The sequence below is a fragment of the Drosophila santomea genome, chromosome 3L (genome assembly GCF_016746245.2).
Source record: "Drosophila santomea strain STO CAGO 1482 chromosome 3L, Prin_Dsan_1.1, whole genome shotgun sequence".
Lineage (NCBI taxonomy): Eukaryota > Metazoa > Arthropoda > Insecta > Diptera > Drosophilidae > Drosophila > Drosophila santomea.
Window position 1 is genome coordinate 17,532,018 of NC_053018.2, and position 27,615 is coordinate 17,559,632.

Sequence of the window (27,615 nt, forward strand, 5' to 3'; positions counted from 1 at the left end):
ATTGCACCACAACCCCGCAACGGTCACTTTGCTCGCAGTCTGCTGCGGTCACTCTATTCGAACGGAACGGAATATTTATCGCGGATTGTCGCGTTATTTCGTTTGTGTCGCGCCTCAATCAAACTCACCTTAAAAATTAACACTCAAATAATAGATTACAAATTCTGTGCGGTGTTATCAAAAACAACGGGATTAATTCGTTACCAACGCCTACGCCAGTCGCTCTTCTTCTTTTTCCACTGCGCGCGTCGCTTATTTTTACCTGCAGCGCAGTCGCGACAGCTGAAAATTAACAAAACGAAGAGAAAAAGTGCAAATTGGTTCACAAAAATACAACAAAAAGTCGATGCGATCGATCGTCAGTTGTTTTATGTATCAACAACAACAAAGCAAACCAGTTATTAGATGTTTTTATGAATAGTGTAAATCAAATTCTCGGCTCATACCTGTACACACAACAAATACATTCCCGTAGTTCCTATTCAGATCCGATCAGGTTCTCCGACTCGCAGATCACAAGAAAATATGCAAAATTAGGCCGAGAGGAGCGTAAATTCGTGAGGAAATCGTGGAGTGCGAACAGTGTCGTCCATACGGGGAAAATAAAAATAGTTAACAGTAATATCCTGTTGTGTAAATAAAAGGCTTATACATACACACACAGTCGCAGAAGAAACAAACAAAGGAGGAAAAAGCGGCAAGATGAATAAAACCTGTGCCCGTTGCCAAAAGGTGGTTTACCCCATCGAGGAGCTCAAGTGTCTGGACAAAGTGAGTTTCATTCCCTATATCCAGCATATTCATCCTATTTAGATTCTATAATGTTCGTGGTGGCTCCTTTTTCCGTTTTAAGCCGCTCTTTTGTGCACTTGTTGCGGGCGCTAGAGCGAGACGGCTAGCTGGCACATGGCCGTGGGTTCTGCTCTCCCGCTTCCTCCCATGATTTTATCCCTTCCCCCATTGATCATGCGTGCCTTTTTTTTATTTATGTTGCTCTGCTTCTTCGGTGTTTATTATCCTATGCTTAATAACCGCAAAAGTTGTTTGGCTGCCTTTCCATTCGCTTCGCGGAATTCAAATATTTACTCGAAAATAACGGCGCAGCTTCGCGCTTCTATGTGTGGGTGTAATGGCACTATTGCACTGAGGAAAACGACAATAGATTCCATAAAAGGTTTACGTATTGATATTGATTGTTATTCTTTTCTTAAAAAAAAATCCATTTCCATGTATTAATTTTTTAGAAACAATTTATTATCTATAAATTATTAATATAATATCTATTATTCCCAACTGGTTAACTCTAAATAGAACCATCTTTTCATATCCCATGATCGTGGCAACTGATCAGTTCAGTATTTATGCTCAGTGTAGTGGTGCGCGGGTGGCGACAACAACAGAAATTACTGTTCACATTTTCGCCAACTCAGGAAATTTCTACAATTGCTTTTAATTTACGTTTGCCGCCGCCGCTTCCGCTGGCAGAATTTTCGGGCTCCCTCTCTAATTATATCGCGGCCGCTCTTTCCCGCAGCGGCGCTTGTTGCATTTCAGTTATTGCGATCTTGTGTCTTTTTCGCACTGCTTTTTTGGTTGCAGCTGCTTTTGCTGCTGATGTTGTTGTTGTCTTTCGAAAAAGCAACAAAAGCAAATCCGTTGACCGACCTTGAGCGCATATTTTCGAGACTTGAGACCAGTTTTTTTTACTGCGTTCTCCACACACACACACAAGCCGAAATCTGACACAGTGGTACTCGCGAAATTAGCAGCTGGCAAAATGAAATGATTTTACATTCCTTTTAAGGGAGTACTGATAAGATTATCACAATTCTATTTTCTTTTAAAAGTTTGTTTGACAAAACATTTAAATGTTTTTTCGCCTAACAACAAAATGTACTCATCAAAAACTTAAAAAAAAGGGATTTTTACTCAAAATTCGTAATAACTTCGTGTCAGTCGAATTTTCCAGGAAATTTTAGGTTTTTTGCTTTCATGCTAATCGTTGAGCCTTAACGGTACAAACGGTCCAATTATAAGAATTGGGCATTACGAGAAATGACCATAAATAATATTTAAAATAAAACTCAGTGCCTTTTTTAAACTTTTTCTTAATAGTACCAATTTGTTTTCTTAAGAATATAAAGGATATTTCGTTTGTAGTTGTGTAACTAAACTGAATGCTTTTGGTTTAACAAGGAAAAGTGTATAATTAGTTTACACATTTTAAACTATGGATATGAATACTATTTGTACTATATATTTGCAATTAGTTTTCCAACTAAACCTCTAAACACAGCTGTAGGTGCACGCAAAGTGGGGCTTTCGTTTCTCTTGTTCAGTGCCCATGGGCTTATTGGTTTACGCTTAATCCAGTTTATTTAAGCGAACTTTTGTTTGCCTCTAAGTCTGAGGCTTTTCCTTGTTGTAGTTCCATTTTATTTTCGCCCTTGGCGGCTGGTTGTCAGTCTGTGTTTACGTTTTGAGGGCCTGTGTTGTTGTTCCGACGAAATTTGGAAGCTGATAACGCTGCAATCGAGCCAAACATTTACATTACGAATCGCTTGGCTCGGTTTCGGTTTCCCCCTTTGAATCGAATTGAATCCATCAACGAATTCCGATTGCCAATCAGCTTCGAGTATCAGCAGCGTTGAAACGTGTCAATCCGAAGACCCCCTTTTCCCGCACATGAAACTAATACCCCTTCTCCACCAAGCACATCCTAATTATAGTCTCGTCTCCCCAGAGTTTCTTCTTTCCCTCCAGAGTCAGCAGTTTCGATTCTAATTATAGACAATGGAGTAATGAAGACTGTTTTAAAGTTGCAAGACAGACGCACTGAAGTCGGTTATAAAACATTTATGTATGTGCGTCTGCGTGTGTTTTTCGCCTAATGGAAATGCTGAAACTTGTAAACACGGCGTTTCATGGCACAAATGGGGTGGAGTTTGAGGAGTATAAGTTTACCTTTACATTAAATTGCGTTAGTTCACTTGTGTAGTTTCGTGTTTAACTTGCGGCTGCCTTCTGTTGCCGGGTGTGTCTGCGATTGCGAAGCAATTTAAATGCATGCATTTCACAACAGACTTTAGAGTTGAGCAATAGATCGCCATATGAGGTCAGAGGCTTGACAAAATAAATGATTGCTAGCAGAGGGGATCAATCATCTTTTCATTTTGCCAGCTGAGCGCATTACTAATTGGGGAATTTTTTATTTTTCTCTAATGATTGGAGGGGGTACTGTAGTTCGTAGAAAACAGGAAATGGTAAACTAAATTTTGTGGAATTTGATTTGATTATAAATTATATTTTTTTATGTTTATAACGGAACCGTAATCAAGTGAGTTTAGCTATTTTATCTATATATTACCAGTTACCAAATTACTATTACCAGTTTTGCTACTTAAAATTTCTCTCAACCCAATACGCACTGTACCTACAATTTATGCCAATACAATAACCCTGACTAATAAAAACCTGTGAGATCAGAAGCCAAGCTCTAACTATTGTTTTTCGACGTTCAAGTCCAGTTTGATTACGCAATGGTTGTGTGATTGTTTTCCACCATTAAAACAGAACATTAGTATTACTTTTTGTAGTACTATATACTATACTATACTATACTAAAAATTTTCACTGAATCACAATAACTTAAACAGCGATAGAATTATAGGGACTTTTCAGCAAGATTTTCCTTGGCTGCTATCTACACGTGACACATCCTGATATCCTGATATAGAAATCGATACTCGTGACAGCAATAAACGGCTATTTCATACCAATTATCTCTTATTTCTTTCCACCTCACATAGATATGTGCGCATACATACATACATAGACGCGAACACACAGAGAGATTGGCACGCGAATTCGTTTGAAGAAATGCCTTTTTAAATGTGCCGTTAAAGTTTTGCGGCTTTATGCGGCGCATTGCTGCCGGCGCTTTGTTAATCGATTTTTGATACGAGCAAAAAAATTAAAAACCAAACGATTCGGAATGGAGAAGTCAACTCGACTGCTAGCCCATAAAGTTGGGCCTCTGAAGCCGTGCCTATATCCTCTGTGGCTGTCGCTTCTGTTGCCAATTTCATTTATCTCTCAGCTTTATATTTTCCTTCCTGCCTTATATTGCATTTGTGGAACGAAGGGTATACTGGAATACGGAGAAATGATAGGAGAATCATTAAAATAATAGATATCATAGATATGCAAAAACTATTAATATCCTTTACAAATTCTTAAAAGCCAACTCGATGTATTAATAACTGTGAATTTTTTATCTAGCTTAAAATACTTTTTAGTATGCGCAGAAAATATCTAAAAATGTCTTCGAAACTTTCTTTCTTGTACTAGCTAGAAAAAGCTCAAATTCGCAGATACAGAGTATCTTTAAGTTGCAATCCTCCCATCCTACGACATTACCAATAGTAGTCATTGTTGCATTTGGGCTTTATTTTGCACGAAATATGTGAGTTTGACTTTTTGCTTTGCGCTTTGTTTGGCTTTGGCCTGACTTTTCGAGCTGTTTTCGATGTTTTTACATCTTTTTTCAGAGTCAGAGCCACGACGAACGATTATTTCATGCTCGCAAGGAAAGTAAATGACCTCTTTGTTGTCATGTTGTCATGGGAAGTTGGGGGGATCGAGAAAGAGAGCTGCTCTGTGGCTCTATGGCTTTGGGCATAGCTATAGGAACGTGCCAGTTTTGGCCAGCCTTTTCTGGCCAATTTCGCAGAGCACGATTCGAGCGGCGAAAGAGGAAAGTTGAGAGCAGCAAAAGTCACACAAAGAGGCAGCGAAGCATCAAAAATAAAAGCGTCGCCGCCCGTTTGACTTCGTTTGCCACTTAACGAGACCCCCTTTGGCTTCTGCGCACCGCCGCCCCTGTCATTCTGGCACACATTTGCACTTGCCTGACCCCGCTGCTGACCCCGCTTTCCGCCCGCTCCGAAGCCACCTCTTTTGGCGTCCCCTTCTCACAGGCCATCACTTCTCACTGGGCCATGTTTTAATTTTTGCATCCTTTTCGAGTGACAAATGACTACAGCAACAAACTTCAGGACGGTTAGAGATAGAGAGAGAAAAATTTGGAAAATCGGTAGATGCGCTGAAAAAAAGGTTTCAAAAATACTTTACTTTTCAATACCGATTTTGGAATTAAATAACTTTTTTATTTGCCAATTTATATTCAAAATGCAGTTCAAACTCCATGGGCTTCCGTTTTGTAGGTCGTAAGCCTGCATGCCACAGAGATTGCTCATAAGATATTGTTTAGAATTTTGATTTAACATAACAACTTCAAAAACACATAAAACTAACTGATAAATTTTCATTGCTAATCGAGCTGCCTAGGAGATCAGCATGCTGGGGTTCAGCCACTTGCGTATCATGGCCTGATTCTGGGCCAAAATAGCGGCCGACTCCAAATCGCCGCGTTTGAATAGTCGCTCATCGAAGTCGAAAAGAGATCGGTTGGTTGGGAGCTGGACACTGTGTTTGCAGGACTTCACTTGGCCACGGTTGGGATAAGGCTTTTGACCAGCCGTCTGCTCCGCCAGAATGCGCTGCATTTGCTCATGGTAATGGTCCAGGTAGGCGGTGGTATCGGAGAACGTCGGCGAACTACTCGGAGTATCACACGGTTGTGGTGAGACTGGCAGTTCTGTAGAAGTTGCCTCCGAACGTTGTTGATTTTGCCTTGCCTTCTGGGATCTCTTTGACTTGGATTTCTTATTGTTGCCGGCAGGTGGCGTTAAGTTGTTTGGCTTGGGATTCGCCTGGGCAACGCGGGATTGGGGAGGAACCTGGGCCATGTTGCGCCTCGGATTTAGCTGAACATTGTTTGGCTTAGACTGCGTCGGTGGGGTCAATTTGACTTTGGTGTCGGGTGAAGTTTTGGGGCTCGGCCGCTTGACGGGCGGCTGATTGACGGACCGCTTGAGACGTGGGGAAAGCACCACCTTGACCTTGAGCCTAGACACGGGGAGTGATTCCACCGCAGCAGCATAACTCATCGGAGGATCTTGGTCCGATAAATAGGAAGAGGATGTGGTTGGACGACTGGATGCAGAAGGTTGCTCCTCCAGCATCATGTAGTCGCTTAGGGGCTTATGCCGCACCGGAACGAGCTGGCCGGACTTGTTCCCAGCTCCTGAACTACCAGCACCGGTATTACCATTACCTCCACCGGTTTTACCTGCTCGGGAATTAATTCCTCTGGAATTACATCCACCGGAATTGCATCCAGTCGGTTTACCTCCTTCGGAATTATTTCCTCTAGAATTTCCACCTCCGCAGAAACCTGCGCTGCATTTACCCACGTCAGCATTGCCGCCTGTGGCGCCTCCGGCTGCTCCATCAGTGCGATTTCGGCGATTCCGGCGCTTCACCACCACCGTAGTGGATCTCGATCTTGGACCCGCCAGTTTACTATTCGTCTTGGGCTCTATTGCTGTAGGTGTTTTTGCTGGCTCTGGCTTACATTGGGATACGAATCGGGGATTACTTGACCTGATGACGACATTAAACAACCACTTACTTTGGCTTTTCGGGTGTACTGGGATTTCATTTTCTTCTATGAGTCTCCACGATTCGACAGTCACTGTTCTGCTAGAAATTTGACAACTAGCAATCAGGTTACCGTATTTATACAAGTGTTGTAGCACACTAATAAATACTACAATTCTAAAGATTTAAATATCGGCAGTAATATACTAAAACAAATTTTGTAGGTTTCAACTTCTCCAAGCTTGAAAGTAATAATAATATTGGTGTGTGTAGAGTATTTTTGGAAATTCAGCAAGATAATATTTTTATTAGATACCAAAATTAAAAAGTATAGTTTAAAAGCTAAAGAGCCTTTTGTATGTCAAACGGTAGATCGACACTATTTTTTTCTGTGCCTCACTCAAAACCTTTTCGCTTTCGGAAGCCACTATGGAGAGGAGAAGAATGACAATAGCTTTATGTATTTATTTATATACATTTTCTCCACTCTTGACTGAGCCTCTTCACCTCGCTCACTTCACTCAAAACTCGAAACTAAAGTTCACTTTTGCATGACAATCAATTTTTCACTCGACGGTGGACGGACAATGATGCGGAGTCCAAAAGGAAAAGGTGGGGAAAATGGCCGGGGAAAGGGGAAGGTGGAAAATGGAAAATTGGAGTGGGGTGCCTCAATTGAGGCATGAAAATAAAAGTGGTCAAACAGGCGAATACGAAGAGAGATGCAGATGCGATAAAGGGGGACAATATTTCGACTTGTCACTGTCTTTGTTTCCCCTTTATTGCAATTTACTTCCCGTCTTTAACTTCGTATATCTTTTCTTTCTGATCAGTCAGATTTAGATATGGTAAAGTGGATAAATGAAGATAGTTTTTAGAGAAATCTATGTAATGGCAAGTTTGTTATTTTAAAATTTGTTTGGTTTGTTATAAATATAAAATATTTGTAGGTCAGTACTGCCCATTATTGCAATCAAATAAGCAATGTCTCACAGGAATCATTGCATTATAAAATATAAAAGCAAGCTTTAATAAATGAGCATTGTAATTTATGAAGTTACTCAACCTTTCCATTTCTTCATTCTGCACCTTAATTATCTTTTTTTCCGGTTCCCTGTTGCCTGAGAATCATTTTGGCCATTACTTTTGTTTCACTTCGAGCTTATGCAATTGTGTTGCCTCAAAAGCCCTCGACTTACCACACTCACTTTCATTGCACTTTAATCTCCCAGAGAATCTTGAGTTTCTGCTCCCATTTCCCTTCATTGAGACATTGCCTAATTAGACTTCGCTTTCAAGAGGTTCGCTGCCAATTTTTTCTCGCTGAGATAGAAAGCAAATCAAAGGCGGAGAAAAACGACTGAGAAAACTGCAAGCAAACAGAATTTGCTATGCCTACAAACTTCAAAGTCAAGATTTCGCTTGGCCAGCTTTTTTCCAGCAACTTGGCGTCTATTGTGTCCCAAATTGTAAATGTAACAAAAAGTATGTTCGAAGTATGTTCCTCCTCGAATGAATTGCTTTGTTTAAATTCAATTGATCTTTATTAACTCACCCGTGGATGAGGGCCAAGGGCGACAGGGGGACAAGGGGAGATCCCAGGGGAAAGATCACTCGAGAGGTCTGCCAACGACTCGTGTAAATTCGGAGGGGCAGACAGAAACGACAAGTTGAACTCGTCTTCGCAGCCCTCTTGTCTTTAGTTTATTATTTCTTTCTCTTAAGCATTTGCATGACTTTCCTCGTCATCATCCAATTGATCCCCCCGCATTCAAGTTTTCAATGAGGGGGATCTGTAAATAGGCGGGGCGTTCTATCTTTGGTGCTTTTATTGCATTTGCCATGGGTTTTATTTGTGGAGAAAAAGGGCAGAGTTGGAGAAGTTCAAGTGGTGGTTGCTTGACTCTTGAGTTGCCTGCCTGGCACTTGAGGTTTATTTTCTTCCATTATATACACCCCCCTAATAAGGAAATGCATCCTTAATCCAGGTTGGAAAATAGTTTATATTTAAGAATTAACCTCATCGATTTTAATAGAGCCTAATAAAACCGTTTTTAATCACTAGACATTTGATGGACGTGCTTAAGTCGCTTTCAATTTGCCGCTTTCTGCGCCCGTTGCAGTGAAATCTTTTCTATTATTCAGCTCTGGCCCACATTTAACCCCAAACCGCATTCTGCTGCCGCTGAACTTGTGTCCCACATCCAAAAGTTTCGCTTGTTCGTCTTGTGTGCAAAGAGCCCTCTTAATTAATAATTTAAGTACTCATATAAGACAGATGCATGTATGATTTCCTTACTACGGATGCCGAGTCAACCGATTGGATACTAGATCTGATTTTTGTACAAAATCTTTGCTAATCACATAAGCCCTGCCACTCGTAGTTGTATTTGAATTAGCACTTGCCATTTGGATGCACTGTGTGGGAATAGCCCTTTGTGCTTCCAGTGAAAATTCAAATAGTGGTCTTGACTGCCGGATAAAAGGGGGGATGGAGTGTATGAAGTTTCTGACGTTTATAAATTAAACAAGCAAAATGCTGAAACGTCAGCAGAACTGAACCAAACTGAAATGGACTGAACTGAACTGAACAGAAAGTGGGAGAGGAGGAGCCCCAGGCGGTATTTCCTATTGACTTTGCTAATTGACTGAAGCGAAGAGGACAACGGGTGCGGGGAAAACGGGGAAATGGCGTGAAAAAGCCGGGACTAGGTGAGTTAAATCTGATAAACATATAGGGCTTAGTTTTGACAGACAACCTATTTTACAGAATATATGTAGCACAAAATTTTTGGGTGCCTAATCACAATTGTCTGGTGTTTAAATGTACGAGTTCATGCAACTTGATAGCAAGATTGTCAAACTAAGAAACCACTTAAAGCTATAAATAATTTTTGTTTCATCAAATGATAGCAATAAAAAACATCTGCCGAATAATCGTTCATTCATTCATATATGTAAATTCCCAACCTCCTCATTAGTAGGGATGCTGAACCCAATAGATCATTCCTTAATCTGATACGACCGCTAACAACATTTTGTTCAAGTGGCGGCAATCGGAAGAGAAGTCTTGAATAGATAATCAAGCTTGACTCCTTTGTGTGGAGTGTCACAAGTGATCTACAGCAGAGACTTGTTCACAAATCACTTTCTAATTGCTCTTATCATTTCGCCCACACATTCTGCTGAATATTCCCATGGGTGACCCGGGAATCGAGCATCGGGCATATGGTAATCGTTATATGCATATTCAAGACCCTGATCCGACGCCTGCACAGATGTCAGGCAAACAGCAGAGGAAACATATATCACCGGAGCGTTGGTAATGCCCAATTTAAATAGAGAAGAGCAAACAGAAATTTGATTGCGTAGAAGAGGAGCATTAGGCGGCAGTTTCCCCCTGCCCCCTCTCATCTATAAAAATACAGAGAAAAAGAGTCCGCACACCCCACGTGAAATCAAAACCCACTTGCAGTTGCAGTTGCCAGCTGCTGTGTCTTCAGCTTCTGCTGATGACGCTGATGGAGGAACTTTGCTGCAGCGTTTGAGTTCCGAGTTGCGAGTTGGAGTTGGAGTTTCGAGTGGGCGGGGGTGTTTCGGAGTCACACGTATAGAAAGATATAGGGGGAATCCGCCTGATGAGGCGGAAGTGAAAGCGACCAAGCAGAATTAAACCGCTTCCTCTTCTTTTATCCCAATCTCCCAGCTCGAGCTTTTGTGCCAGAGTACCCATCATACGTGGATACTCTTGATGGGAAGGGGATTATAGTTGAATAGTTGATTAGTACAAAATCTTTTTTATTTTAAAATGTCTTTTTTTGAATTCCCTAACAATCATTTCAAAATAATGAATTTTGAATCACTAAGCATCAACTATAATTTAAACAGCTCTTAAAATTTTATTTTCAAAAACATAATTTAACCCCAAATATCAATTCTATGAATACCAATCTTCTGTTGGCAATACAAATAACTGCTATGGTCTAAAGGTAATATATGCGGATAAGTTCGGAATATTTACTATTCCATAACTTTACCTATCGGCCAAATATTTCCGATATAGGGAATTTTCCATTTAACACATAATTTAGATGTTCAGTACATTTAAATAATATTTGTAGTATTGGTTGTACGAAAGAGGGTGTAAATGTAATTTTAACACCTTAAAACCTAAAATCCAAGCCCGTTAAAGGGTAATAAAGCAGTCTGCTGTTTCGGATTCTCGAGTGGGTTTTTATTACATTTTGTTTTGGCAAGCCGTGGCTGCGCCTTAACCCAAAAAATCCGGAGTTGCGTTCAAGTTTTTGGTCAATTTAACACGCCTTGCCACGCTCTGTTTGCGGCCCGCCAATTGTTGTTTATAAGCAAAAATGCGTGCTGACGTAAGGTCAAGGTGTTTACAGATTAAGGCCGACGTACTCACAATCCGTACCAAAAATGAAAATACCCAAAAATGGCAAATAAAGAACTGTCATCGTTAAATACAGTCTGAGGTGTTGCAATGAGTCATCGGCACTCGATCAGTTAACTACCTCATAACTGATTGAGTTTCTTGTGTGTCGGTCTGTGGGACAATTGTCGTATTTGTCCGACTATCCGACTCGACTGTCTGACTATGTGACTTTCCCTATATGGTGGCCCACACATGATATAATTGTCATTATCAACAACAACTGGCCGCTGATGAGCGTTAAGTAAGCCGGCAAATGGTTTTTAATTGTTGTTGCTGACGTGACCAGTTTAAACCCCAATTTGGTCATGCTATAATTGAATATTTACCCCGGGCAAGCTGTTTGTGTTGTACAGTGTGTTTGCTTATGCAATTCTCACTTCATGTTTTTCCATCTTCGGCGTTTTCACACGCCCGAAAAAGGGCGGAAAAGAGGGAAAACCGTTTGTATGGCTGTATCTGGTCAAACCGATCTCTTCCCATTCCCATTGATTGGAATCTACAAGTTTTCAATTTGCTTGAACGCGCTTTCAGTTTCGTTCAATTGAGTTAGGGGCTTCCTTTCTTTATTTGAGTTTAGCTGATGGCTAATTAAAAGTTGTTTTCGGGGTGGAAGGAAATAGGGGGTGCCATAAATTGAATTTGATAGACAAAGTTGGAGCTGTGTTTGTTTTCTGTGACTTGGATTGCCTTTGTTTGAGTTGCAGCAAAACTGGAACTTGTTAGATTTTGCAATTACGCTGCTCGGACTCTGTCATATGCATACTTGTTTTTTTTGCCACTACATCCGCACAATCAAAAGGCGAAAAAATTACGTAATCTTGCAGCGAAATTGTATACCATTATACCAAAATAGTGAACTAATATCGCACCATGCCATATATAGTTAAATTCAACTCAATTCCTGACTGCGCAATCTTAAAGATTGCATTCGCGATAAATCCCTAGGATCTTGAGTCATATTCATTGTGAAAGTTGTGAGATAAGGCGGGGCTAGCTCTCAAAGTAAATCCGATGTGGGGCATTATGCGAACATGTGGATCATGTTTGCCTCAACCTCATTCCATTCAACATTCTTTTGGCCTTTATGTCACTCCACTCGCCGCGGTGAAATATATTTCTTTACCCTTTTGCAAAAGTTTATTGCAGATATTTTGAAACGAGAGCTTAAGGTGGGAGCTGAGGCAAGTGATTGTAATTTGTATGGGCACTTTAATTATAAATTTATAGGTTTGACATATTTAACATGTCAATTTATGAAATTTTAGGGAATTTACAAAAATATTTGGTAAACCGAAACCTTATTTCTCCGCGTGTACTTAGTTTCGCCGAAAGAGCAACAAGGCACATTTGATTAGAATCGCTTTTTATGGTTATTATTTTTTCCACATATTTGCACGTCCGCTGGCTTCAATCTGAGAGCAGAGATATAACCAAATTATTTGTTTATTAATTTCTTTTATTGCCGCAAGTGGTGGGGAATGAAGAGACAGCGATCGGGGCCACCAACTGCGTTCGTTTCGCTTTTTTTGCGCTTTTTACTCGCATATTTCTTTCATTCATTTTTTGTGTACTTGTTTTTTGCCGGCAAGAATCTGGGCGATTCGCAACCTAATGCTGCAAGAGCACTCTTTGAGTGCGGATGACTCATGCTCCAGCAATGTCGAGTGCTCTAAGTGAAGCGGGCGGAGAAGAGGGTTCCTCCGCGCTCGGATATGGCGTTGTCTTCTGGCGGGGACAACTCCATTCCACTTCATTCCACTTGGGCAACAGTGGTCCATGCTGGACTAAAAGTGCTTTTGAGTGTTCGCAACTAGTCGCTGGAATATATCGATTTAAATTTAGAATATTTGAAATTTGGAAAAGTAAACAAAGTTGAGTCGAGTGTTAGAGGAGATCGTTTTGCTGAGGTGTGTATTTATACATTGCCATTGTTTATTTTAGATAAAAGTATTCAGTCTGAACCTAGTGTCATCACATCTTATATTTTCTATATTTTATTGTGCATACTGGCAACTTCGATGGTGATGCCTGTTTTTCCCGACTTCGCTGCGACTATTGCCCGTTCATTTCTCCACTTTGATGGTTTCTCCAGTTGTTGTTTTGATTAAACTGCTGGTGGAGCGAGGGATATGGATATGGATATGGATGTTATGGCTACGCAGAGTTGGCCAAGAGACTGCAGAGTTGGCTTTAAATCATGATTAATATCTTATGTTTAGTTGGCGCGGGGGGAGTTCTGCCGCTTCGACTTCATTCCGTTGATAGCTCATAACGGTACCGGCTATACGAGCATAAATAACAGTTTTTTAAGCGCTGCATCTAGTCGAACTTTAATTTGTGCTCAAAGAAAGCTGAGAAGCATTTCCCCGGACAATAGAGAGAAAGCATCTCTCCCTCTGAATGGCCATAGAATTTCTTCCCTCACTGCCTCTGCTGCTGATGTGACCGGCAAACAAAAACCAAAATCCAGCAAAAAGGAAATAAAAACCATATAATCTGGCAGTGGACAACAATGCGAATCTGGATTTCAGTTTGCTCTCATGTCTGAAGAGTGTTTGCCTTTTGCCGTTTGGCATTTGAAGTGTTTATTGTCCCAAAACTTTTAGGAATTCGCCTTGGAAATACTCTTCACACTGCGGATCTCATCACTTTGGTGCAAAGCCTGTTTATCACAAAGATTCTTGTGCCTGAAGAAGCCAGAAAGCACAAATTGTACATAACATATATCTACATTTCAATAAACATAATGGAGTTTCTAATATATAAAAAGCTTATTTATAAACTTCCGTATTAAATATTTCTATTTAGTATGCATTTAATATGTTAGAGTAAGTTATGTTTCGGTCTAGAGAGAACAAATTTGGTTTAAAGTGCAAGAACAATAGTTTGGAAAATTATTCTCCTTGCCAACAATGTGAAAATCTCAAAAGGATTTTACCACCTTTACATCAAATGACACTTGCAAAAGGTTCGAAGGAGTTTGAATTTGTGTAAAAACAATAGGTGTCGACTCGCAAATCCAACTAAATAAGTAATAAAAGGAGAGCTGTTTTCGTCTGAAATCTTTTTTTAACCAAATTCGGAATTGGTGAAATCAGTTGCTTTTTTACATATCTGTTCCCATTTCCAAGTGCTCCAGTTTCAGTTCCTTATGCAAATTTAACGAAATCACTTTGACACTTCAAGTCTGGTCTATTTTTCTTGATTACGTTTATAAATAGATTTTTTGAACGAATTGTTTGTTTTGTGGTTTCTGGTTTTGTTGCTGGTGGTGGTGCTCATTGCCCCCATTTGTCATTCGCTGGCTTTGGCTTTGGCTTGCCGTGGTAATTCGAGATTTTCCTACCATTTCGTGGCTCATGCCAATTGTTTTTATCGCCACTTGGGTCGAGAAACGTTGAAAGCGTGCAAATTCGAATGCAAATTTAACACCTCGTCGTGGTTGACAGAAAACAACCCGGCAATAAACCCAAAACGAAAAACCAAAAACAAAACGAAACAAAGCGAAGCCAAGAGGAAACGTTTAACTTTTGAAAATTGAGCCACAAATTGAAAATCAAGACGAGAAGCGAGCAAAAGTGAAAAAGTGGGTTAAAGCGGCCGGAGAAAATGGAAATTGAATGCAGTTGACGCGGGAGACGTACTCCGTTGTTGACCAACGACCACCATACTATTACCTCACCACATTTAAATACTCATGTCTACATTCCCATGTGTGCATTGCCCATCCAGATTCACATGGCCACTCCTACAACATAAAAAGATATGTGAGAAAAAAGCAAGAAACTCGACAGCATTTCGTTGCGAAAGTGAAACCGAAAATGCAATTTGCCTGCAACCAAACAGCTTCAAAGTCTATGGACTTTGACTACGAATTTTGACTGAAGTTATGTCAAATACGGAAAGTTCATTAATCTATTAATAAATTTAAACAACTTTACTGAAAATATGTTGCTACATTTGCTAGCCTTTCACGCAACACGATTACAAAAAAAACTTAATTTTTATTTTATTTAAAATAACATTAAAAAAGTAGTCGTTGAATAAACAAGCTTGCTACGCTGTTAATATTGTAATGGTTTTATGGCTATAAATATGGCTTTCAGTTATACATAAACTAAATAGAAAGTCCATACATCAGAGTTAAATTTAAAGACCCTAATGTCTTCGACACACATTTAACAAACCAAATCCTATGCCCACTAGTAGTAACGAAAGTCTGAACCTGAGGCATTCTTACCGAACGAACTGCATCGGTGGTCCAATTGGCCAAATACTCAAAACCACTGCCCCTGTTACGCATGCGCCCTGAGCTGGAAAGTCATTTGCTTAAGCCCAGATTCAAAAGTCAGGTCAGGAGAAAAATGCGATGATTTATTCGGGTTTCGGTTCAGTGGGGTCAAAGATTGTTTCGCTTTCAGCTTTTCTCTTCGGGCCATGGAATGCGGTAAACTGACTTCTTTCGTTTTTATTTCACTTATTTTTTGTTTTTTATCTTTGTTTGCGTCCATCAAACAATTAACTATCGTATTTTTTGTGTCTACACTTTTAATTGTTGTTTAAACTGGTTTTGCGATGTTTTTGCGCCAGCTTCCAGTGGCAGACAGCGTTGAAAACCAATTAGGAGATATTTTGTACTCCCATCTGGCATCTCTTTCGGCGAGTGTATGGCCCTCTCTTTCGGCTGCTAATCCGCAGACAAGTTAATCGTTTGTTGACCTCCACGTCAAGGATGGTGGGGTGAATGGGAATGGGGATGTGGATGTGAATGTGGATGTGTTGGGGCTCCATTGCGGTTTTGAGATTTTTTCCTCTTTCGGAAAATTTGCATAACGCGTTGCAGGCAAACAGAAACAGAAAAGAAGGAAAACCAAACATCCAGGCACCAGATACGAAGTCGAGCTATCCAAGTTCCATCACAAGTTCTTACTTTGGTCGTTGCGAAGTTTTGTATCCCGGTATCTGTGAGATGGGAGCTCTTCCCCACTTCATATGCCAAGTCACCACAAATCACGCAACATTTTCAATGTCTGTTTGCCTGGTTCTCATCTGTCTGACTTGGCAACGCTTATCTAACCAGTTATCTTAACTGAACCGTACTAACTACGATATCTTCGTATTCTTCACCTTCATCGCCGTATGTATAAGTTTGAGATAAACAGAAAATTGGAAATTCTGGTGGTTCTTTTTGTGTTTTTCACAAAATAAGAAGTATCTCTTGATTTTTGTTTTTCCTCAAGATAAAATTTATGCACTCATCATAACAGCTATAAAAATCTATAAAAACATCCATTAATTTTTCAGATATTCAAACTAAAGGATGTTTTGCTAACGTGATGTTGTGCTCAGCACGAACAACACTCATTTTTGTATTCTTTCTTTATTTTTATGCACATAAAATCATAATAATTCATTTATAGCCAAAAACAGTTGGAATTTTTACGATTTCTTTGAGATCTCTTTAACCGCTTTTTTCAATTCCAATTCATTTTGGAGAAAATATATATGCACGCATAAATTTCTAGTTAACGGAATAGTATGAAAACCTTTGAGAGCGCTTCTTATGCTTGGCTTGGCCCAGAGTTTTCAGTTGCACTGCGCCAATTTGGCTAACAAGCAACAAAGAGCAAAGGAAGTAGAGGCAGAAGCACCACCACCACCACCACCGCCATACCAACAAACAAAAAAGAACAAATAGCAATAATAATATTGCATTCTCGACAATTTCCCTGATTCTACGTTTGTAATTCAACGTTTTTCCCCTCTTTTCTTTCGTTTCAGACATGGCACAAAACGTGTTTCAAATGCACAGAATGCGGCATGACGCTCAATATGAAAACCTACAAGGGCTACAACAAAATGCCCTACTGCGAGGCGTAAGTTTAACCAAGTTTATACCACCCCCTAGCCCCCAGAATTCCATCCATCCCCATTCCCATCCCCCTCCCTCTCCTCCCATCACCGACCGCCAGCGGGATCCATGAACAATTGTGGAGCACAGTGGGGGCAATCACGTTAAGCCTTATCGCATCGCACCCACTTGAAATCGGAATGCGACGGAGGATGGTCAACCTTGATTTGCCTCCCTCACCTGGCAATCTTCATTAGCGTCGTTTATCTAATCGCTCCCTGAGATAGTGGATGTGTGGGTGGGGCAGAGGGCCCCTGGCAGCGGAGATAACTCCTAAATGCACTGGAAAATTGCAAAAACTCCCTGCAAGTGGGTGAGCAAAAAGTGCAGCAGCTGGTTAGGGAAAAGTCCGGGCTGGATAAGGAATGCCGGCGGAATGGATGCAGAATGGGTGCAGAATGCGGAAATGCAGTTGTGGGCCAGGCGGAGCTACGGTGAAACCCACTCCAGTTCACCCGGTGAACTAGTTAATTGTTCGTTTGATAACAGCAGCTGCTTCTAATAATAGGCTTTAGAGTTAGATTTAATGGTTGCGGTTGAATTTTTCACATTTGCAGCACTTGTTTGCCTTTGGGCCCAGCTATGATTGCATTCTGGCTTCATTTAATTTTATTGCGTTCTTTTGATTAGAAATGATAGCCAGCTATTGTTTTCATATCCACAACAATATTATTTTCTGATCAACTTTTTCTTTGCCTGTGACGGTATTGTTTTGCTAACGGTTTCATTATGTTTTTTGAATAGTCTAAAAGCTTGCATTGCTATAGCTGAAAATATTTCATTTTAAATTGGATTCCTTTAAACCGTTTGGTTCATTTCAATTTCTGGTTAGATAACTTGAAAGCTACATAGTTAAACGTAAATTATATACATTTTCCATAGCACCCTTACATTATCCCATAAATATAGTTTAAAGTTGGTTTTTTGTTCGTAACTTCCCCCAACTCCGAGAACTAGTTTTCCTATTGAAGAGCAGGTGATCAACTCTGCCATCTAGACGCCTGGCGCACACAAAGCTTTTCCCGTTTCCTGCTGAGCTGTTCAAATCGGGAATCGCATCGCATGGGGAATCTGTGTCACTTGGGGGGTGTTCCAAGTTCCCCTTGGGAGCCAACGAGCGAGCCACCTTTTCCGTAGAGAACTCCACCCCTGACTCCGCTTGCTGCTGTCATGTTCATTGTTGTAGACAATGTCACACATACCGGACTGGGTAAGCGGACAAGAGAGCAAGTGTTTTGCTTTGTATTGTGGCAAACACCAGCCAGCTCCACAGCTCCACAGCTCCTCAGCTCCTTTTGCCCAATATTTTCTTTTTGCTGCAGTGCGTGGCAGCATTTGCTGGCCTTGAGCCAAAAGCCAGGGGCGCAGTGAAACGGGGATCGGATCGCATGGTCCTTCTTTGGTTATACTACATTCTGTCCTGCGACTACTGCGACTACCGCTGCTGCTGCTCTAATGCAGATTTATTGTGGATGCCACCGCTGCGGGAATAAAAATTCCATGCGGATTGAGTTATGCGTCCGTTAGCTCCATTGCGCAGTGCCCCTTCTCTCCGCAGGCGAAAACTGTGCTGTCTGCTTGGTGGTATCACATGTCCCGTTCGCTTTGTGCGAATTTCCACTGATGTCATCGCCTGCATAAATTGCAACATGGACTCAGCTTCGGCAATGTGGTTTAGCGGCAAAGTGGCAGCGGTTACGCCCCGTATTCCGCTGCCAGCACTTTCACTGCATTTCCTCAAACAGTTTGCACCTATCCGGCAAATGCTGCTCCCCGATTACGTGACGCCACGTGCGGGAATCCGGAGCTCCTCCTCCTTTTTTTTTTGTCCGTGTCTTCGATCTAGATTTTTATGCGGGGTACTTTCGGCTCTAAAGGGGCATATTCAATTCCATTCCCAACTCCCTGAGTTAATTTCAGATCGAGATTAATGAAAACTATTAAGCTCTGAATCGTTCTTTCATTTTGAATTGCCGGAAAGGTAGAGGCTATAGTCAGTTATAAATCCTTATGAACACTTGAAGGACTTTGTTCTTTCTTTTATATAGGGTATTTTTACGTGCCAACTATTGCCCAACTTTGGGTTTCTTGCATTTTACAACTGCGGCGACTTCAACTTCCACTTTTTGGTTTGCATTTTATAATTGCTCGGGAAGTTTCGCCTGCCTGGTTGTTCTTCGGAGCCTTCTGTTAAGTTCCGTCTGCAGACAAAAGATAGTTTCCCATCCAGTTACGTACGGGTCAAAACAAAGTTTTCATAGTGCCGCTTTCTTGGGCCGAGAGGTCAGCCACCCATTGGGGATAACACGATTGCAATAAATTATGAAGTTCATTCACAGGATAAATGAGGGAAACGTGCAATTAAAGTTGGGCCACATATGAAGCTGAAGTGCCCGACAACTGATTGTTAATTGGATTTGAGGGCATGGATGTGATACTCGCGCGTATCAGGGAAGGAAGTGTTCAAAATGGGAAAATTACTACAAGATTGATGGGAAACTTTCTTAATTTTGGATATTAAACTGGATGATATTTGTAGTTAATTGTGATGCAATGACTTCATTTTATTAGGATCGAAATGAATGTAAAACAAATTAAAAATGTACTTACCTTTAGCTTAACGTAAGCGTACTAGAAGATTCATTTGTTTCGGAATTGATTTTCATTTATATACAAGTAGTAGAGCCCAATAGAAATCCAACAAGTAGGAATAGTAAATAAATAGAAACTCTTGGATCAAACTAGTTTCAGTAAATATCCCAAGCATCCTTTGTTGTCCACTCTATTCACAAGCGGAAATGTGGGACTTTGTACAACTTGAAGCTTGTGGATAAATGTCCATCCCCAATAAACGAAACTTTCTCCTCGCCCTAATTGCATCTTGAAGTACGGCTTTCCTGGCCGTTGTCTACCTAAGGCCGAAAGCCAAAGGACAGGACGGGACAGGAAAAGAAGCCGGCTTTGGGCCAAAACCAAAAGTACACTTGCATATGTATGTACATATATGCACATGCACATGTGTACAAATGTGGGAAGGAACTTCTATTCATACAATTTTGTATACATTACATTACCAGGCCCCATTTAGTTGGAATTGAACTAGAAAACGAGATGTTTACAATGTCTTGCTCGTTTTTTCGCATTTATTTTGTATTCCGTTTCGTATCGTTTTCCCTTGGTTGTGTAAAATAAAAAATAAAAAGCGGGGCTTGCGAAACATCTGCCGAACAGAAGGCTGATACTTTTCTATATATCATTGGCATTTATTTATTAACATAAAAACCCAGTGAACCATGGTCATGCAACCCATCATCCAAAAACCCCGCCCCTTGTGCCACATTTTCTTCTCGTCTTCTCTCATTTCATTTTGCATCACATTTCCCCCCCAGTTTTTTACTTTCGTTTTAAAACGCGGCTTAAATATCCGAACAATACCGATGGTTATATGGGATATATGGGTAGCTGTGCACATATCTTCGTCTGATTACTTAAGCCGCCCACAAAATAGAAAACAAAAGTGACAACGGCCACAAAAACCTTTTCAATTACCAAAAAATAGTTGGGTCAGCAGACTGGCAGCCTGGCGGCCTGGAAGAGTTGGGGGCATTGTCTCATTTGTCCCCTATTTTATGCTAAATACAAACATTTGTGGGTCGCCTATTTAGCTACCGAAATGAGCTGGGAGTGGTGGTGTCAACGATTACCCCGGGAACACCTTTCTTATCCGGCCATTGAATATGAATTTTTAAAAGCTTTAAACACGCGATGGGAATTTACACACAGTCACTGCCGTTCACTCCCTTTCGCTGTTGCTGTCTGTGCGATGGATTTTCGAACTTTTATGCTCACTTTGATTGACTGCAACGGACTATGAATACCGATGATGACGTTGATGGGCCAATGCCAAAAACTTTTGGCTGTAAATGCGTAGGGGTAGAGAGGGGTGAGAAGGGGCGGAGATTATCACTTTGGCCGAACATGCATTTAATTTCAATTTAAACGCTTTTGCAAATTATGTGTGAAGTGATTTCTCTTTTTGTTATGCCATCTCAGTCAGCGCAGTAACGGAAATTATTTATTTATGAGAAAATATATTCAAAGTATTACCCTTCAGACATTAATACTTCTATTGACTATATTTATATTAATATTAAATATTATAATATTTAACACTTGAATATGTTTTCCTTTCTAACTTTTCCAACTTTTCCAACTCGATGGGATGCCCTAAGAAGTGTACTTAAAAAAGAACAACCGTAATTAAAAGGAACATTCATATTTCTGGCTTAAACAACCATATAAAGTGGGTAGTAATTCTTAATGCGGTCTTTTGTGAATCTCATCTCATCAGCTTTGGCCAGTATTAAGTCGTAACTGCCCCTCCCTGGCTTACTTTACATTGATCCATTGCACAACAACACCATAAAGTCGTCGAACAACAAAAGACTGTCATGGTAACTCAACACCAATCACCGTCACTGCTTGTTCCACATGGGAAAAATTAAAAAACAAAGAAATAGGAGTAAGTAAAAAACAAGAGTGAAAAAAGCTGGAAAATATGTTGACATCCAATGAATGTCCGAACCGTTTTTCTCGTTTATATGTTGGGCTGGCTATGGGTGGTTTGCGCCTGGTTTGGATGGTCTTTCGATGCTTGATGACTACCACGCGATGTGGTCCAGTTTGATGGCCGGGAATCCAGATATCCTCTTTTCCATCAAAAGCAATTTGTGTGGGAAATCATGAACAGCGACAGTTACAACTGGTACCGTCAATTGACTAACAGATACCCTGTGTTGTGTTTATAAAGAGCATGTGATTGTGTAACAAATGATCAAAACATAAAATTTTACAAATATATTTATATAGAAGAATATATTGGTGAAAATGAAATGATCATTGGTTCTCCTTGGGAAACATTTGGTGAAACAAATTAATTAAAATTCTTTGATAATAATAAAATGTAAGCAGTAAAAAAGGAGCAACAATTGCATCATGGACATGCATTGTTGTTGCCAGTTTGGCTGCTGCTGACGTGCATGCTGCTGTTGCTGCCTTTGTTGTTGTTGCTGCTGCTGCTGCTGATCTATTGGGAACGTGCTGAGACATCCGCTGGTGGTAGACGCTCGCCAATGTCGCCTCCGGGCGCTCAAGCATTGTTATGTCATCATTACCAGCTACCAGCAACAGTAGCAACACAACTAGCAGCAGCAGCAACAGCAGCAACAACAACAGCAGCAGCAATGTGTGCCAGCTACAACAGCAATTTGACCGACCGAACGCAACGGCAATGCGGACGATGCTTTCTGCGGTTCGGGCTTTGTACTTATTTCTGCCCCTTGGCCACCACCTCATCCGCCTCTCCCCTTCTCCTGCCCTGCTTCTATCTGTGGCACACACATGCAACGCATATTGAACGATAAAGCAAAGTAAAGCAAAGCTTGCAGCGGCAACAACAATGCATTATTGTTGCACTTAGGGTATACCCTTTTCGCGGGTTGAACTATTTAACTGAGGTATCTGCTGGTGAAAACTATTTGAAAACCAGTACATTAATTCGCAAGGGTACTAATTTCACATGACTTAACCCTTTGGTGTTAATTGTAGGTATATATTTGCCTATAAAATTGTCCAAGATCAAACGAAATTAGAGATATATAAATAAATCTGTATAGTCATATCCCAGTTGTCTTGTAAAGCCTTTGAAGTTAATTTGGGTCTTTTTAGTAAAGTGAATTAGGGTGGGTAAATAGAGAGTATACTGCATTCGTCGCGTTTAAGAGAGCTTACACAAAGTCTTGTTGTTTGGAATAGACCTACATGCATCGGTGCTCTCTCAGTGATTCTGGGTCTGGTGCTGCTCACACGCTTTGGTCATTAAACGGCCTTGTGCCACTATCAACTGTCCACCGTATGTGTAGCGCACCATTATGCCATTATAGCAAATACTATATACTATATACCATATACCATATAGCGAGCCGTACCATTACCATCCATCTCGATGGTGGTCACCTCTGTGCGTGTGTGACAGTTGTCATTGTTTTGTCGCTGGTTCGCATTCCACAGCGATTGCAACTTATTGTCGGTGGAAGAACGATGTGAAAACAACACCCCTACCACCTTTCGAAAGTCGGCGCCAGCTGTAGGCGATTATAACATCGCTAAAATCCCATAAATATTCTATAAAGCCAATAGACTTGCATGCAATTACGTTTACAATACTGTTATATGGTTTATATGAGGTGAGGGACTATAATAGGGCTAAAAGGCCGAAAGGAGTTCTTCCCCGCTGTGGGTTTATCAACCTCACGAGTCGAGTCATCGAGGTTGGTTATCAGTTGGGTTGTTGTCCAATCGATCGATCGATTAGCCCGCTGATAGGTTAAAGCACTCCGCACATGGCCGCAAACAAAAAGAGTTGTGAATTTATGGAACTGCACAAAACTGCGTGTGTTTGTTCGCCATGATTATTTTCGCATAACAGATGCGCCATGTTATTCCTTGCTGCTGCCAATAATTAAATTGATGTATTAGTCTGTGGGGATGAAGCTGGGAAGTTGATCCAAAAAGTTATATAAAAATATCAACGGTATTGTGTTTTGCGTTCATTCAATGGTTTTCACTGTGATTTTATCAGTTAGGCTTGGTTGCTTGAATGCTTTATATATTTTTATTCAATTTAAAAATAACACCTAAATAAAATCAAGTTCGTCAGAAAGCCATGAATGTGAATGGAATGAATAGTTTTGCAATAGCATTCCTAATCCTCAAAGGAAATGGTAGCTCTCAACTAATGTGCTTTTCACAAGCTTTAAACCAAATAAATTTGCATTGTGGTCTTCTATTTAATTCCCATGCTAATTATTTAGATAAAAACTTCCTAGACAAGCTGAAAGTTGCCTAAACGCAATGGCGTATGAAGACTAAACCACTACCATATTAATCTGGCTTTTGATAAACTACATTCAGCCGCAGAAAAATCTGTGGAAATGCATTCCCGTTATTTTGCCCGGGGGTATCTAAAGAAAACCCCAATCAAACCACAAAAATACACGTAGTTCCTGCTGTTTGGGACTCCGTTTTAATTGATAAAAGCTAAGGGGCGAGGTCAGAGGTTTTCACACGAAGCCAACATGAAATCAGAGATGGATGTGGCCCCTATAAAAGTATATGCGAATGTGCATATGTATATCCCCCGCAGCAGAATCAGCATCTCTCATTCCACCCACTCGAGCGGAATTTCCGTGAATCCGAAAACCAAATCCGAAATCCAAGTTGGCCAGCTGGCGTGGAGAATTTTCAGCGAGAGCTCCAATTGCCACCGGCAGTGTGCGAGTACGATGATGAACTTTATGTGCGGCATGCCACAGAACGAGCGACTGTGCAACTGCTAGCACAGTTGACTAGCGTTAACTCCTCTAACTTTGCTGATCTATAACCTAACCCCTGCTCTCCTCCCCCTCTTCCCTCTTGCAGACACATCCCGAAGGCCAAGGCAACGGCCATTGCCGATACGCCCGAACTGAAGCGCATCGCGGAGAACACGAAAATCCAGTCGAACGTTAAGTACCACGCGGACTTTGAGAAGGCCAAGGGCAAATTTACACAGGTCAGTGCAGAGAAGTTGAGAGTGCAAGATGTGCACAGGAAGCCCAATTATCCAAAGTTATTTTTACCTCTATTGCAAACTTATTCCTTATTAGCTTAATTTAGTTCCGCAATCGATAGTTCTTTGAAATATTTATATAGTACATTTGATAAGTTTGTATTTACTGGCACATTTGACTACATATTACTAAAGCGCAGTCTTTATGAAGTTCAGTTCAGTGCGGAACATACATATATCTGTCCTAATGTTGCGATAAGGCTTGATATATGTACAGTTGCATCCCCCATTTGGAGCATGCCGTTGCTAATTGCTTTTGCATCCGACAGGTGGCCGATGACCCGGAAACGCTGAGGATCAAACAGAACACGAAGCACATATCGAACGTGGCATATCACGGGGATCTGGAGAAGAAGGCGGCCATGGAGAAGCAGCGAGGATCCGCCGAGGTTTCCGACAGCAGCAGTGAGTAGTCGCCTTGCACTCGCCCTCCTCCCTCTGTATCTATCACCATTTCCATCTCTATGAGACCAGACCCCTCTGAGCCTCTAACTGTTGTATCTTTCCTCCTCATCATCACTGGTATCAAAGCTTTATTGTTTGCGACCGCTCGTTCGCTTAATAATGGTCAGTTGGTGGTGGGCCGGGCTTACTGTTTGAATTAATTTATTCGAATTTCAATTGACTTAATGTGTTTATAATAGTCTATTGACGTCATTCACTCATGCATGCATTTAAATGGTCACAAAAAATTACAAAGCCTGCTTACAGAGAACTTGTGTAGCGGTTGTTATTGATTTCTTTGTTCATTGAATTAAACATTTAAATTTATATTAAATGTCACTTGAATTATTTCACTCAAAAAAAAAAAGTATTTCCCTTTCCTTCTTATCCTTTCCTTTTTTATGATTTTATTTACCCAATCCGTATCCTTACTTTGTATCCACTGTACTTCCACTGTATAGAAAAGCATGTGGCATGTCAGAATTTGCAATTCTGCACTATCCATTCATGTTGTATCTATTTCCATCACAGCTGTCACATTGTGTAATTAATATTGATTATAATGCCGTTTTTTATGGTTTGTTTTCTTTCCTTTTATTTTGTTGTGGACTTTGTTTATCATTTGTTGCCATTTATCCCACACCATCAACCAACTGCAACAATAAAATCAACAACATAATTTGTGTGCTTTCTGAACTACCGTTAACCTAACGATACACACAACACAACAACAACAACACCACCACCACCACACACATCCACACTAACAACAACGACTGTGGACAATGTTGCAACTAATTAATCGCCACCTCGAAATCGATAAATATCGAACAAATCGAAAAGATGAATCGGAATACTTCTCTGAGCAATTGGCAGCTGAACAATTCTCGCAATATGCACCCACAGCCTCACCCATTCCGCCAGCAGCGACAACACTACACCAGCAACAACAGCAGCTGCAACACCAACACCAACAGCAGCAGCAGCAACAACAGCAGCAGTACCAACAACATCAGCAGCAACTGCAGCAGCAGCAGCAACAACACCAACACCAACACTATCTGCAACAGCAGCAACAGACCCTGCCACCGCCACCCATACAACACCAGCAATACAACACAGCGGCCATAACGCCCACATACCAACAACTCCAACAGCAACAGCAGCATCAGCAGCAACAACAACAGCAACAGCGGGCACAGCAGCAGCAACTGCACGATCCCTATGCACACTACCAGCAACCACAGGCGCTGCGCCAGCAGCAGCAGCAACAACAGCAGCAACAGCAGCAGCTGCTGCAACAGCAAGCCATTAAACAAGCCTCACATCTGTATCCCACAGCAACGTCCCAGCAGCAACAGATGCCGCCACCACAGTCGCCTTCGAATCCGCAGCAGCAGGCGCTCAACAGCTACAATGAGATGCGCTCGGCCATACTCCAGAACTCCCATCATCCCAGCGGCAATTCCGTGGATCAGTACGACCAGCCACAGCAGCAGCAGCACCAGCAGCAACAGAGCACCAACCCCACGCTGGTGGCTGCCCCACAGCAGCAATCGCACCACAGCCTGCTGAACAACAATGCCAGCAACGGCGGCATTTCGCACAGCCACCACAGCAACATCAACAATAATGGGCACGGCTCCCAGACCCAAATGTTGCCGCCACAAATGAGACGCTCGGCGGCCAGTGTCGCCGCCTACGATGGCAACGGCAAGCAACAAGTGGCAGCCGGGCCAGGAGCTGCCCAGAATCACCTGCAGCAATTGTACGCGTCTCCCAATTACGCCGCTGTGACTCCTTCGGAAAATTCGATAAACGTTAAGCAGCACGCCAGCAATGGCCATGTGCCAAGCCAGCAGCAACAGCATGTGGCAGGCGGCAGCAATATCGGAAAGATAGCGGACTACGATCCGCTGACGGATGGGCCAAGGGTGGTGCCCAATGCCGGCCGGTCCAGCACCACTTTGGTCTACAGCTCCGAGCCACGGGGCACTCAAGGTGGTAAGTTGCGGAGCAGGCTAGCTGGTAGTTCGAGGTAGTGATAGTGCGCGCTCAGCTCGATGTTACACACTCATCTTGTCCTTGTCCCCGGCTAGAAAATATGTAGCGTTAACAGAACTAATCCATCCTTGTATGTCCTCGCAGGCAACAGCGTCTACCCCAAGCGCATTGGCTCCGTTTCCGATATTGATCCGGCTAATGGCATCTACGGATCGCTTACCGCCGCCGAGCAGGCTCACCAGCAGCAGAAGCACCAGCAGTACTACCAACAGGTGCAGATGATGCAGCAGCAGGAGCATCCGCCGCAGCAACAGCAAATGCGCCAGCAGCCATCCTACTCCTCCCTCCAGGAGAAACAATCTCGACAGAGCACTTCAATGGTATGTTTCAAATGGTAGCCACTCATATTTTACACACTTATCAAATGTATATTAATATACTTTAGCGCGTCTATCGGGCCATCTACGACTATGAGGCGCAGGACGTCGACGAGGTCAGCTTCCGCGAAGGCGACGTCATCTTCGAGGTGGAGTCGATCGATTCAGGCTGGATGACCGGACGGGTGGAGCGTACCGGCAAGACCGGCATGCTGCCCGCCAACTATGTGGAGCAGGCGGTTATATAATAGGG

At 41.7% G+C, this 27,615-nt stretch overlaps 2 protein-coding genes across 5 annotated transcripts; one reads left to right on the forward strand and one right to left on the reverse strand.

The window, feature by feature from the left end:
* The first annotated feature begins 40 nt into the window (after window positions 1-40).
* LOC120450503 (LIM and SH3 domain protein Lasp) lies at window positions 41-27,610 on the forward strand. Of its 3 annotated transcripts, none has more exons than XM_044006236.1 (7): window positions 41-771; window positions 16,739-16,833; window positions 24,348-24,480; window positions 24,807-24,942; window positions 25,825-26,985; window positions 27,130-27,365; window positions 27,431-27,610. In XM_044006236.1, the coding sequence occupies exons 1-7, from the start codon at window positions 703-705 to the stop codon at window positions 27,608-27,610; spliced, it is 2,010 nt and encodes a 669-aa protein (XP_043862171.1). In that variant the 5' UTR covers window positions 41-702. The 3 variants fall into 3 exon arrangements, with proteins under 3 accessions (XP_043862171.1, XP_039489489.2, XP_043862172.1); XM_039633555.2 differs by having other exon boundaries at window positions 25,888-26,985; XM_044006237.1 differs by having other exon boundaries at window positions 45-771; window positions 26,323-26,985.
* Window positions 5,147-6,679, reverse strand: LOC120450504 (cell surface glycoprotein 1). 2 transcript variants are annotated; one of them, XM_039633556.2, is made up of 2 exons: window positions 6,536-6,679; window positions 5,147-6,473 (listed from the first exon to the last, which is right to left on the reverse strand). In XM_039633556.2, exons 1-2 carry the CDS (start codon window positions 6,563-6,565, stop codon window positions 5,346-5,348), a joined length of 1,158 nt encoding a protein of 385 aa, XP_039489490.2. In that variant the 5' UTR covers window positions 6,566-6,679; the 3' UTR covers window positions 5,147-5,345. The 2 variants fall into 2 exon arrangements, with proteins under 2 accessions (XP_039489490.2, XP_043862173.1); XM_044006238.1 differs by having other exon boundaries at window positions 5,147-6,469; window positions 6,536-6,662.
* Window positions 27,611-27,615: the final 5 nt, after the last annotated feature.